This window comes from Pyrus communis, chromosome 14 (genome assembly GCF_041283825.1).
Source record: "Pyrus communis isolate YQ-2024b chromosome 14, ASM4128382v1, whole genome shotgun sequence".
In the NCBI taxonomy this organism is placed as follows: domain Eukaryota; kingdom Viridiplantae; phylum Streptophyta; class Magnoliopsida; order Rosales; family Rosaceae; genus Pyrus; species Pyrus communis.
The window spans coordinates 18241220-18255789 of NC_142578.1; the positions used below are offsets into that span (position 1 = coordinate 18241220).

At 35.3% G+C, this 14570-nt stretch overlaps 1 protein-coding gene across 1 annotated transcript; it reads right to left on the reverse strand.

Annotated features, from left to right (window-relative positions):
- Positions 1-12693: 12693 nt before the first annotated feature.
- On the reverse strand, positions 12694-14323 carry LOC137712012 (transcription factor ORG2-like). Its single transcript, XM_068451164.2, has 3 exons — positions 13886-14323; positions 13226-13582; positions 12694-13126 (listed from the first exon to the last, which is right to left on the reverse strand). The coding sequence occupies exons 1-3, from the start codon at positions 14198-14200 to the stop codon at positions 13061-13063; spliced, it is 738 nt and encodes a 245-aa protein (XP_068307265.2). The 5' UTR covers positions 14201-14323; the 3' UTR covers positions 12694-13060.
- Between the last annotated feature and the right edge of the window lie 247 nt (positions 14324-14570).

Consider the following 14570-nt stretch of genomic DNA (forward strand, 5'->3'; position numbering starts at 1 on the left):
GCCATATATGGATGTCATCGGAGTTTCTTTGTCTACCGATTTCACTTCTTATTCTTTCGGCTTTGATTCTATGATTGGTTGAGCGACTGACTCTTCGTTCTATTGTTGCATCACCTAAGTGGTCAGCCATGGGGATAGTCGGGATGGTGGTAAAAAGTGCAGAAGGGTGGTCACTATTTTACTTCCCTCTATTTCAATCATATATATATATAATCATTTTCCTTATATTAAAATATTATTTAAATAATAAAAAAATAGATAGGAGAACGGGCCAGAGAAGCAATATGGATGTCAAGGGGTAGGTTGTACTTCTCATCAGTCAGTAATGGCTATAGGAAGGGGTAGGCTGTGCTGGTGAACGGTGTCAATGGTGGAGATTGGAAGGGTACTTTGGGGATAATGGTGGGTGGGAAGATAATAGGTTATTTTTCTTATTTTTTTATGGTGGGTGAGATTACAACGTGAGTGTACAAATAGGACAATGAGATGGATTTAGTAACACTCATTTGATATTTTTCTTTATATTTTCAATTCATGTTTCTCTTGGCGTGTTCATGTCAAAATTTGGGATTTTTCTACCAAGTGGTTATTTTCTAGCGATTGAATAAATGAGCAGTGCGAGTTGTTGGAAAGTGACATTTTTGGGCTTAAACTCTGCTTTTGGAGCCCAAGATGATCTCAGATGGGTTCGTAGCCTTCTAGAGAAGTGTTCAGAATAGTCCAAACCTCAAATCTAGCTATTTTTGGCCAGTTTGATATGGGTCCAAAACGTGGCTATGCAGATTTCTAGGCGAATTTACCAAGTTAATTATGTTTCCTATTTTATTTCAATTTATTTAGTTTCCTAGTCTTATTCTAAGACCTTTTTAGTAGGAGGATTTTATTTAGAGTAGTATAAATAAGCATTTTTGAGACCTAGGGTATGGGGGAGAATGTATGCAAGATTGGGAGAAGCCTTTGGGCAAAGCTTAGAGATTTTCAGATTTTATTCTACAAGGTATTGTCATTCTTTTTCTAGTTTAATACAATTATGTTGATTTTAATTATGAATATGCATAGCTAATTTTCTTTTGCTAGGGCAAAGCCTTGAGCCTTAGCATGAATATGTAGTATTTATTTAATTGCTTATGATATTATACATGCATACTTTGAATTATTAATCATTGTGTTTTAAACTATCTTTGTGTCTTAATAATTCGCGACCATTAGGATGTTTAGATAAGTAATTGGACACAATTCGGTCGGAATACCACCAGGGAATTGGGTATTGCTTCTTGTGATTAATAGTTGTAATTTCACTTAGGATGAATACCATGTCTTAGGGGTTGCATAGTTTTTCAAAGGGTTTTCACAAAGAGTAATGAGTCATGCATGTTTATATTTGATTTGAATACCACAGATAGATTGCATGTTTGATATATGTTCTAACTTGAATACCATGAGTAGAGTATACATTAGGAAAACCTAACCTTCAAAGTTGCATGGGTAGTTCATAAGTAATTAGTAAATCTACATAGGATTGTTAAGGGGATGGTGGAACCCTAGTGTTTTTCCAAATTTGTTTCTCAAAACCTTCTCTTTAATTTGTTTCCTTTTTAATTGATTATTAGTTACTTTCCCTAAATTACTTTTATTAAAATTCGTTTTTATTACTTTTAAATTCAAAATCAACATTTTCCAATCTTTTCTTTCAGATAATTAACTAGGATTAGGGTTTTTCATAAATTGTTTTAAATAATCCCTACGGAAAACAGCCTTGCTTAAGTCGTTTATACTACAACTACCTTATTCTCTTGCAAGTATTTTAAGTGTCTTTATCCCTACTTTTGCAAGTGGTAAAAATCCCTATCAGTTGTGATCAAATACTCCTAATCTGCAACCTAGTTGTGGTGTTCAACTTAGATTACCAAATAAGAATCCATTAAGAATAAGAAAACTTCGAAGAACCAAAGAAATCACATGGTAGGATGTATGCATAGCAATTTCTTCATTCATTCATATGTCTCCCAAGATTAAGCATGATGTGTACTATAACCTTGATCAAATACTTCATAAGCAGCCTTAATGGTGATCAAACATTAAGATTAACAAACAAATTAAACTATAAAACCAGTGAATGAAACAAGAACACAGATTGGTAATTTGAATACTTTAACTTAATAACATAGAGTAGGTTTGCAAGGCTACATCGAATTCCCCAGCTATGAAGTTAATTACACAACATGATTACAGAATATATAAATATCAAGAACAACATGAGTGAAATTAAAGTTCATAGAAGAAACTCCCTAGAAGCAATTCTGATGTTGAAATCCTTCAAGAACAGCGCAGCTGCGTGATTTCTTCGATGGCAGCGGATGGTGAAGGGAAATAGGGTTTTGTTTTTGGAAGAAAGGCCAAAGAAAGAGAAGAGAGACAGATCACTGGCGACCCCTAAGGGGGGCTTGTGAAAAAGTGATCTGAAACCCTAGTATTTATAGGCTAAATGGGGCTGTAGCTGATTGCAAAGTGATCCCAACCATTAAGCCAAAGTTTTGAACGTTTCCTTATTTGGCTCCTCCAAATCAGGCTAGATATTCCAATTCCTTTCCCATTTTGCTCCTAGTCTTCTAACAAACCAGATTCATCTTGGATTCTTTACTTGGGCTTCAAAAATGGCATGTTTTCACTTCCTTTGCCTTCAAATTGATTCTAAAGTACATGTACCTACACACTAACACAAAAGAAGGTAAAATGCAACCAGTTTAACTTAAAAACATCACAAATAGGCTAGAAATGGATGGTATAAATGCATCAAATATATGAGTTATCAGTTTTTGACCCTATATCACTCTGCACCTACATGCCTAATCTCGACTTCGAACTCCAATGAGATTGCCATCGAGTTCGAGGTTGGTTGGGCTTTTGCAGTGCTCCCATTTCAATTTCTTCTTGTTTGGAACTAAATTGGTGAAGTTATACCTGTTTGGGTTATTATACAAAATGGTCCTTGAGATTTGCATGATTAATAGAAATGGTCCATGAGATTGAAAATTAATAGAAATGGTCCCTGGGATTGTCCCCCATCCATGATTTTGGTCATTCTATTAAAAACTCTTTGGGCAATTTTCAAAACTTCGTAACTCAATCGATTCCTAACCAAATTTGACCCATAATATATCAAAATGAAGATAAGAAAGTGCAGAACAAGATTATACTTATTTGGAATCCCAATGATTGTAGGAGATAGCCAAAAAATAGCCTGAAAGGTAACTGGTCTGATGGAAAACTGGAAAACTTGCCGAAAGCTAGGTAAACTTTAAACCTTCATAACTTCTTCAATACTCAACAAAATCAAGTGATTCAAAAACAAAAATCATACTTCTCGATAAGACAAAGAGAATGGTATCTTCTTTACTGCTAACTCGCCATGGTTTGGCCAAAAACTGCTCAAAAGTGGCTAACTTGAAAATGGTTAGCCACTTTTGAGTCGTTGTCCGACCAAACGACGACGAGTTAGCCTTCTAAAATGTACCATTCTGTTCGTCTCATTAGTGAGTATTATTTTCGTTTTTGAATCACTTGATTTCATTGATTATTGAAGAAGTTATGAACGTTTAAAGTTTACCCCGTTTCCGGTGAGTTTTCCAATTTTCCCGCAGACCAGTCACCTTTCAGGCTATTTTCCGGCCAACTCTGGAAACCATTGGCCTTCCAAATAGGTATAATCTTATTCTACACTTTCCTATCTTCATTTTGATATATTATGGGTCAAATTTGGTTAAGAAACGATTGAGTTACAAAGCTTTGAAAATTGCACAAAATCATTTTTAACGGAATGACCAAAATCATGGAGGGTTATTATACAAAATAGTCCCTGATATTTGCATGATCAATAGAAGTGGTCCCTGAGATTGAAAATCAATAGAAATGGTCCTTGAGATTGTCCACCATCCATGATTTTGGTCCTTTCGTTAAAAATGATTTTGGGCAATTTTCAAAGTTTTGTAACTTAATCGTTTCTTAACCAAATTTGACACATAATATATCAAAATGAAGATAGGAAAGTGTAAAATAAGATTATACCTATTTGGAAGCCCAATGGTTGCCGGAGCTGGCTGGAAAATAACCTGAAAGGTGACTGATCCGCGAGAAAACTGGAAAACTCGCCAAAAACTAGGTAAACTTTAAATGTTCATAACTTCTTCAATACTCAACCAAATCGAGTGATTTAAAAACAAAAATATTACTTCTTAATGAGACGAAGAGAACGATACCTTTTTCAAAGGCTAACTCACCGTCGTTTGGTTGGACAATGGCTCGAAAGTGGCTAACCATTTTCGAGTTAGCCACTTTCGAGCAGTTTTCCGACCAAACCAGAACAAGTTAGCAGTAAAGAAAGATATCATTCTCTTCGTATCATCGATAAGTATGATTTTCATTTTTGAATCACTCTATTTTGTTGAGTATTGAAGAAGTTATGAACGTTTAAAGTTTACCTAGTTTCCGACGAGTTTTCCAGTATGAAAATAACAAAAACCCTTACGAAACACAACGAAATACCTCGATGAACCTAGAGATTTAGATGAATGAAGTTTTAAAGGAAGAAATTGAGAGAAAATGGGACTGATGAATCCCAAATTGAAGAAAACCGAAACAATAATTTGCAGGAGTTTTCTCCCTCTGCAACTTATAACGTCAAGTTATAAAGATCGCTTTTGGGACAAACACTTTGAGCGACGAATACATAATTTGTCGAGCAAGTTATCTAAGGGCGACAAATACATAATTTGTCGCACAAGTGTTTTTTTCCGTTTTATTTATGTCTTTAATAATGTTATCCATTTGAGCGACAAATACAAGGCTCGTTGCGCAAAGCATTATTTATTTATTTTTTTTTTTTTTTTCCGTTTTATTTCTTGTTAATGTAAATTTTTTTTTACCAATTCAAATTATCAAACCAACTTATATATTACCAAAATATTTATTAAAACTAATTTATTAACTAAAATATATATTATAACTAATGTAAACTTTAAGCCTTCCATGCATGTAACAGAAAATTTTAAAATAAATTCCAACATAATGTTCAAATACATAACGTTTAAATAAATTTTATTTCATAAAAAAAAAAAAAAAAAAAAAAATTCAAATTTGGTCAATCTTCCTCTGCGTCATCAGTAGGTACATCGACATCGGCATTATCAACTTCTGCACGATCTGTAGCCCATTGTACATCGAACTTCCACTCTCGGAACTTCTTCTTCAAAAGGTCGTCCACATACTTCCGCTGCTTCTCATTTGTTTCATCAATACCCCAAACAACCTGTAATGGCAAGAAGATTAAATTAAATATAGCAAACAAATTAATTTTAAACAAACACAATTACACATTCTATAATATAAACTTACTGATAACTGCTGCAACATCGAGTTCTTCACGTCCACAAGCACCATTTTCCAAGAGTTAAACTCGATAGAACACTTCTCCCGCACCAATCCCCCTATATTGCAATTAAGTTCGGCTTACGCTTCAGCTGAACATTTTGTTAGCAAGGGAGGGAAAACGCTTACGTCGGTATTTCTCTAATGTCACCACAGCTTTCTTCATTTTTTTTCCTACCACAAATATTTAAAACGTAATATAGACTATTAATACAACAATTTCAACAATATCAACCGTAAAACAATTAAGTCAACAATAATTTATTTTTACCTTTCCCCTTGTGAAAGAGCCTTCTTCATCCAAACCTTTCGTTAACTCTGAAATTGAATCGGCCATCGTTTGATATAAAACCTTTGCAAAATAGAATTCTGAAACCATGTTTATACAAAACTCCACACACTTTGCTCGACCAATGGTTCGTCGAGCAAGATTCTCATAACTACCCACTATAAATGTTAGCATTTAATGCTTGGCTAACCAGTTAGACTATATCTTCACAACCCTTTGCATGACAAATAGTAGTAGTCGTCGTGTAAATTCGTCTTGTGCGACAAACAGATGTAGTCCCTGCGTAAAGTAATCTTGTGCGACGAACGTGTTCGTTGCTCAAACAGCCATTATGAGACGCTTACTACTATTCGTCGTGCAAACATCGGAAGACAAAAAAAACTTTCCGTAAAATAATTAAAACCTTAAATAATTACAAACAAATATTCAGTTATAATATTTATTCTACAAATAAATAAAACCTTAAATAAATTGATTTAATCCATTCAATTATTTAAAAACCCATACATGAATTAAACCCTAATTAAGTCTAAATACATAACTTATAAAAAATAAAAAAATAAAAAATAAAAAAAATAAAAAAATAAAAAAAGAAACCTTAAATTTAAATATTGTCATACAAAACATAAATTTAAAACTATTATTTCGATGGTCCTCCATTCCGCTAGACTTTGTAACGCCACCTATTGTATCCATCCTTCAACGCATCTTCATCAACTTCATCAACTATTCGTTCGTATCATTATCAAGAGTATACTTACACTGTTAAACATATATGCAAATAATTAATTCCAACATATAATAAAAAATTTCACAAAATTACTTATTGATCCATCAATAATATACTTACTAATAATTCTTCCATCATCACCTTCTTCGCATTCTCGAGCACATCTTTCCAAGAACGCCACTTAGTAGTAGGACAATTGTTCCCCATGGCTATAACAATCACATGTGTGAACTCAAAATCCTACCTTAAATCATTCGTGTCAGCATCGGTCACGCTCTAATCCTTGTTTTTATCTTACATCTCACCACGAACAGAATTGTGATGAATAAGGAGTATAGAATTGTGAAGAATAAGGACGTTGAAGCGCATATTTATAGGAAAGATGAGGCCTTTGCGCAACGAATTCTTCCTCGCTTAAACATCTGTACTAAATGCAATATTGATTCCTAATACTAAATCCAATATTGATTCCTGATTCACTTGCAGTGAATGGTTAGAGTTAAAGCTGGCAGGAACTTGCGCGATGAAATAATTGTTACCCAAAGTCCATTTTCATCGCGCAAGGTTCTCGCGCCAACTCGCGCCAAAGTTATCACCTGTGCATTTTTCTTGTTGACTTTGCGCAAACAAGGGATATTCGTTGCGTAAAGTTTCCTTGAGCGACGAAGTTTTTTGTCATGCAATTTTTTTTTTCCTTTCCTCTCTATTTTGTGCGATGACATTTTGTGTTGTCGTGCAAGGTGCTTTTGTGCGACGAAATTTGTTTCGTCATGCAAGCTGTTTTTTCTACTAGTGTTTTAATTGAATAACCATATTAGATATTATGTTCCAATTAGGTGTTTGTTACACTCCATACATTTAAATAGTTGTTTCCTACTCAGTGCTACTCTCGATGTGATCCTTGTGGTGAAAAAGCTATTAATTAAACTCCTGTGGTGAGCCCTGTTAGCAATTAAGGTCCAAATTCAAAGTTTCGTTAGTCTTCCGTTCAATAAATCATGTGACTATCACATGTTGATCAGCCAAAATTAAGTTTATTATTTTTGGAAAATAAAAAGACAAAAACATGATTGAATTAAAATAAAATTACAAATAAAAGAAACTTGTAAAGATAAAAAAAAAAAAAAAAAAAACCTAGCAGTTCCTGTATCTCAACTCAAGCTCCCAGCTACAACCATAGCCACTAGTGGACCTCTTCCAACATCACTAACCATCACCCCAATTTGATAGCACATGTATCTCAACCTATATAATGCAGGAAAATCACATATCATATATACAAGAATAACTTAAAGAGTTAAAAGACAATGAGTGAAATGCAGTATATATGCATTCAGACAGGTGAAAGGCATTGTAGAATTAAAGACAATGGGTGAAAGGCATTGTAGAAAATTCAATCTGCAAGTCTGCCCTCCCCATATGAACTTCAAGAGCATAAGAAAGTTAAAGAACTAAAATTCAAAGAAGATTAAGAAAAAAAATTCAAAGGTTGTGTATTGTCTAACTAGGGCCTGCATAAAACCACATTACCAATTTAAGACAAAACTGAAAGGCATTTATGTATTCAAACTGGTACAAATTGTAGGAATGAAAATTCAAGTAAGACTAAGACTCTCTAACTCATGATGGCATTGAAAAAAAAAACAATGGTATTTTAGAATTATTAGGATTTCCAAATGAAATTAAATCATACCTAAGAACGCGACTCATCTTCACCTCTTCTCCTAGCCATTGATGTGGTTTTACAGGTTTAGTTTCAGTCTTTCAAGCTTTTTTTTTATTTCCCCTATAAAATCTAATTTTAGTTAAACCCTAAATTATACTAGATGTCCATTGAATAAGATGTAATTTGGATTGAAATGACGAATTTGACACTTCATGTGATAGTCATGTGAGCTTATTTAGTGGAAGACTAATGGAAATTTGAATTTGGACATCAGTTGCTAACAAAGCCCACCACGAGGGTTTAATTAAAAGTTTTTTCACCACGAAGGTCACATGGAAAGTGACGTGTCACTACAAGGATCACAAAAAAAAAAATTTAGTGTTTTTAAAATGGGATAAGGGTTCCAATTTCCTCACATTGCACCTTGAGTTTTGAATTGTATTAATTTACACATTTTCTCTTTGAACGTCTAACAATCCATTAAATTGATGAAGTTAGGCCATATAAAAGTCTAAAACTTTCTAGTTTATCAACTTAAAAATTCTCATACAATCAATCAGATCCGTCTCACCATCACCACCTCCTGCTCCAAACCCTCATCTTCCTCATCTGAAAACCCAACCCCATCCTCCACACTCCAAAACCCAACCCCATCCAAAAGATGTCGTCGTATGAAGTTCGTCACGGAGTTCAATCCTCCAACCCCTTGCTCGGAATCAATTGGAGCTCGCAGGCCCACTAATCTTTCGACAACGCTGGTCCCACAACAACTCAAATGGACCCTCCATTTCGAAGGTGTCAACAACCATCATAAAGCTGAGCTTATGCACAAGAAAGCCCAAATGCGTCCTGGGTTTCCTAAACTTCTTCCAGGAAGAGACGTCGTCACAAAACTAGACGCCGATGTGGATCTTCCCGAATCAGACCCCTACCCACATCCAGCCTGGAGTCCCTAACGTCCTGCAAATCCCACTTGTGCTTGGCTGATATTTGCTTCAGAACGTCCTTCAAAATTCATAAAAAAATGGAAGAAAAAAAATTCACAAAAAATGGAAGAAAAAAAAAAGAAATTAAAAATCACAGAGGTAGAGAGAGATGAGGTCGAGAAGGAGAGCGAGAATACCTGCAAGATTTGGGTGTCATCGTGTAGAGAAGAAGAATTGAAAGTGAGAATTAAATGAAGTGGGACCTGGAGGTTGAGGAAGGGGACGGTGGGCGTCGTAGTGGGAATTGGAGAATTAATTGAATTTAGGGTTGCGTGGGTGGAGATGAGAGAAATGAGGCATGGTCAGGACTTGGGAAGACATAGGAGATAGTTGAGAAAAAAAAAATAAATTTAAAAAAAAAATTAATGAACAGGTGGCCCATTATTGACACACGACATCCAATCATTGTTCATGTGGGTGCCACGTCATCAGTTAACAGTTAATTTAACAACAATCTTAATAGATGTATATATGAAAATGTCTCATAATTATGACTTTAGGTACAAGACTGGGACGAAAATGTCTCATAATTATGACTTTAGGTACTAGACTGAGATTAACCCTATCCTTTAACTATATTGTTGTGTCACTAAACTACCACATGGTATGCATAAGGTTTCATTATTATTTTAATTTAGATTTGTGGATACAAATTTCGTACACAGCTGATTTGACAAAATTTCAACTCCAAGAAAACAACTTACGGTAGCCTAATTGACGGACACCTTTAAAGGGGGAAAGGTGTCCTCCAAAGGGTCTCCGATGCCTAAGTCAGAAAAGCAGTAGAGAGAAGAAAACTTGAGAGAGTTTTGAGTAGTAAGTGGCGTTACCATTGCCTTTTATGGAAGACTGGCAATCGTATCACTGCATATGTGAACAAAAAACTAACAATTGTAGTGTTTCATTAACAATAACTACAATTTTAATGGTCATAGTTGGAAAAAAAAAAAAAAAAAAAAAAAACACATTCAAATCATATACCTACAAAATGTACAAGTAAGCAGAAACATACACAATAGAGGAAACTGCACAACAATATCTTTCCTGCATAATTCGAAACCTAGGTTAACCACCAAGATCCCACAACTTTATTGTTGACATTCCCTTTTCTTACTTTCTTCATCCAACCTGTACACAAAAGAGATTGCCTCAAGTAAGATAATGGTGCCAGCACAAATGCCTTAAGTAAGATAATTGTGCATGTTGTCTACATGTAGTGTGCATGAATTAAAATGCAAAACTCTAGATTGAAACCCAAAAATCTAAAATAAAAAAAAAAACCCATAAACAAATAAAGATTTCCATAACACATTTCGAGCCATCTCTTCCCCATCCCTCTTTTGTTCGACTTCCAATCTCTGCAAATCCAAAAGACTTAATTGAACAAACATGTAATTAGTTTTAGAAATGGAGACAATGACTGAGTTAGAGAGAGAAAGAAATGAGAAAATGTCACATCCCGGCCCGAGGTCTACCACATCCCGGGCCCACTCCACCACCGTAGCATGATATCGTCCGTTTTGGGCCCCGACCATGCCCTCAAGGTTTTGTTTCTAGGAACTCACACGAGAACTTTCCAGTGGGTCACCCATCATGGGATTGCTCTGGCGCGCTACTCGCTTAACTTCGGAGTTCCGATGGAACTCGAAGCCAACGAGCTCCTAAAAAGCCTTATGCTAAGTAGGGATGGGAATATACATATAAAGATCACTCCCCTATAATCCACCCCCCTTAGGGGCCCAACATCCTCATTGGCACACCACGGCCAAGGTTAGGCTCTTATACCAAATTGTCGCATCACGGCCCGGGGTCCACCGCATCCCTGGCCTGCTCCACCATCGTAACACGATATTGTCCGTTTTGGGCCCCGACCACGCCCTCACTGTTTTGTTTATGGAAACTCACACGAGAACTTCCCAGTGGATCACCCATCATGGGATTGCTCTCGCACGTTACTCACTTAACTTCGGAGTTCCGATGGAACCCGAAGCCAGTGAGCTCCCAAAAGGTCTCGTGCTAGGTAGGGATAGGAATATACATATAAGGATCACTCCCCTGGACGATGTGGGATCTTACAGAAAGAGAGACGTACCTGATGGCAATGTAAATATGGCTGCCGAAGCTTCATTGGCCGAAAAGAATGGAACTTTTCGGCCAAAACGCAAAATTTGATACAAAAATCATATCTTTGAGGATGAAGTATTGATGCAAACGAGAAACCCTCACTTCGAAGCTTCACTCTCGACTTCCCTCTATTCGAAATCGAAGCTCAAAGATCTGAGCTCAGCCTAGAAACCTAGAGCTCATAGAGTTCTCTTGGCATCCTCTCTTCCAAATGACAAAAATGATGAAATGAGCTAAGAGTTTTTAGTATTTATATGTGGGCATTTTAATAATTTCAATTTTGTGCATGGCTTGTGTATGACCGGTTTGTTCTATTTTGTCCCAAGATTAAGAAATTGTCACAATTTGGGGTAGTTTCCAAAAAAAAGTTGCCCTTAGATTAGTTAAAATTCGATATTTGTGTCTTAAATCAATTAAACCAAATTAATCTAACACTAATCAATGTGGGGTGAGCATCACCACCCCCTTTTAGTGGTGTGAGCAAAGTTGTACTATAATTTTCTTTTTGATATATAGATGACTAAATGGTCTTCAAATTGAATGAAAATTAGATGACATTTAAACGGTGACTAAAAGAATAAACAAATGACATGTATTCGATTAAATGATGTCATATAAAGAAGGGGGGCTTTAAAAGATTATATCTGCAGACTTTTATGGAATTTAATTTATTGTGATATTCCTAATTGTGGATTTATTAGCAAAAGTTATCTTTTATAATGAAAGAAATTAAACTACATATATTAAAAAAAAAAAAAATTAAAGTAGCTCAAAAGGGCCCAAAATGGTTACCCCACACTTCCCAATATGAAAGACACCCCAGCATAGTTGGAAAAAAAAAATTAATAAATATAAGCGTATATGGAAACCCGTGCAAAATTAAATGGGAGTACCAACAATTGACAACTCCGCTAAGACAACATTGTTAATTATGTTCACACTTTGTAGTACCTTATAAAGGTTAATAAAATTCAAGGGCTCCTAAAAAACGAGTAGCTTGTGTGGTCTCACACCTCGCACCCCCTCAGAGCCGGCCCTATCTCCAATCTTTGAATTATGTCATTTGCTTCACTAGTACTCCTTTTCGTTAACTCTATCAACTTTCTGTTAAGTTAAAGGATAAAAGAAGAATTTTATCCAAAAAAAAAAAGAACTTTTTAAGAGAAAGACTCGGCTCCTCAAAGATTGAGAAGGAACTCCTCTTTAAAATTCCTTGTCACCTATTTAAAGAAGTTCATGCTTATGATTGGAACTCCTTAAAGATTGACTAAACCATCTTAATTTTTAATTAATATTTTGCATAGATGATCTTTACATAGTGATTTATAATATGAACATCACAAGCACAAAATTCTGTGGATGAACCATGAAGTATTTTGAGGAGGAACTCCTCATTAACCTTAAGGAGCCTAGCTCTTCTCTTTTGAAATAAATTAGATTTTTTTCTGTCTGAAAAGATCACTATACCCTTCAATTTGACGAAAAGAAAATAGATTTGACCGAAGGACCATTCATGCAACACATAGTTAAGTTGGAGAATGGGAGAAACTAATATGAGAGTTCATGAATGAAATTAAACATGGGATATAGTTCAAGGACCTTCACTACCAAGCACCCTTCTTTTTATCATACAGGGATACAAAGTTCTTATAGAGTTAAACTGTCCCTCAAAGACGTAGCACTTAACAAATTTTCTCTCAATATTTTTGTACATGGCTATTATTCAGAAAGATTCGTTTTTTACATGGGCACTCTCTGAAGTTTACTTGAGTATGTTACATGCTCTCATGGTTAAGAGTACTAGTCTTCAAAATTCTTATGGGAATAGCTCTTTCCTTTTGTCATGCATAGAAGGACATAAGCTTCTCGCTTAAATTCTCACGCTCTAATCTGTATGTTCTGTCCACCTGTATATAATACATGTAGAAGAATTAATAAGTATGGATTGTTATATAGAAATTAGATCCGAATCGAAGTAAGTAAACTCGTGGCAATACAAAGCATACCTGAAGATGTAAATTATAGAAAACCCTGCCTCCATAGGACTCAAAGAAAGAAGCATTTTCTAGTTGAAGCCCCTCTTCCTCCAGATGTTGTAAGATCTCAAATAATAGATTGTTGTGGGTCTTAAAGGTGGATATTTGAATTGCTACTTCTCTATCGTTAAGACGGTAGGTTGAAACTGCAGATTGTGAACTCCGAGCTGTGCTTTTTATTTTTCTCTCCTTATGCATTGCATCTTCTTGCTTAGAAGCTCTTGATAAGAGTTCCTCCCTCTTTCGGTTCAGTCCCTCCACTTGCTTTTGGAGTTCCGGTATGTATTTCAGTGCATGCGAAATTGTATTCGGAATGCTTAGTTTTTTCTGTAATGGATCAGATGAAGTTTTCAAAACTTTGAGTACAGAGGATATCCATAATTTGTGTCGATTATTGAACTTTACTAAAACTGTTAAACTTCCTCTCTACTTGTCGAGACAGTTACACATTGTCACAAATGTTGATAACAATATATCAATTCGGACTATTATATGGTAAAAGTTAGTTTCAATCTATACATACTCCAAATTAGTAGTATGACAAATAAATAACATGTTAAGTCTCTTCAGAGATGTAACATTACCAAACTAATATTTGAAATTATTAAGAGAATTCATTTTGGTACATACCGTTTGATCTGCAGGAAGGAGTGAACGCAATGAGGCATACAAGTTATTGATTTTCTTGCGACGATCACGCTCACTAGCATTATGGTTAAGTTTCTTTGCCATGGGACCGGTGACAGTTGTGGATGGTGTGGAACGATCAAGGTCAACTTTTGGGTGATGAGATGGAAGTAAATGAAGGAATGAGTCTGCAGTTTGATCATCATTAGTCGAAGTAATGTCCTTGCTGTAGAAGTAGTTGTGGTTCTCATGGCTAATAGAATCTTGATCTAAGGACCATCCAATGGTTGAAAACAAAGGAGGAGACGAGGCTAACATCTTGAACTGGTTAGTTTGGTGCTGCGCTGATGCCAATTAAATTTGCGTAGAAAGTGAGATGGGCATGTCAAGTATATATACAGATAGCCATCATATTTTGGGATTGATCACAACATTTGTTATTAAAATGTAGGACGGTTAGTGTTCTTAATTGGTTAATTAAATAGTAATACTGATTTGTCTTTAAAGAAAGAAATATGCATATTACAATGAGATGACTGAGAAAATGACTTGTCAACTTCAACTGCGTGTGTGGGCATGTGTCTTCTGTTTGAAAAGAGATCTATGTGGCTTAATTAAACATGCATGATTAATTAGGTAAAGAATCTACTATGCCAAAATATTTGCACCACAGCGTGTATTCAAATCC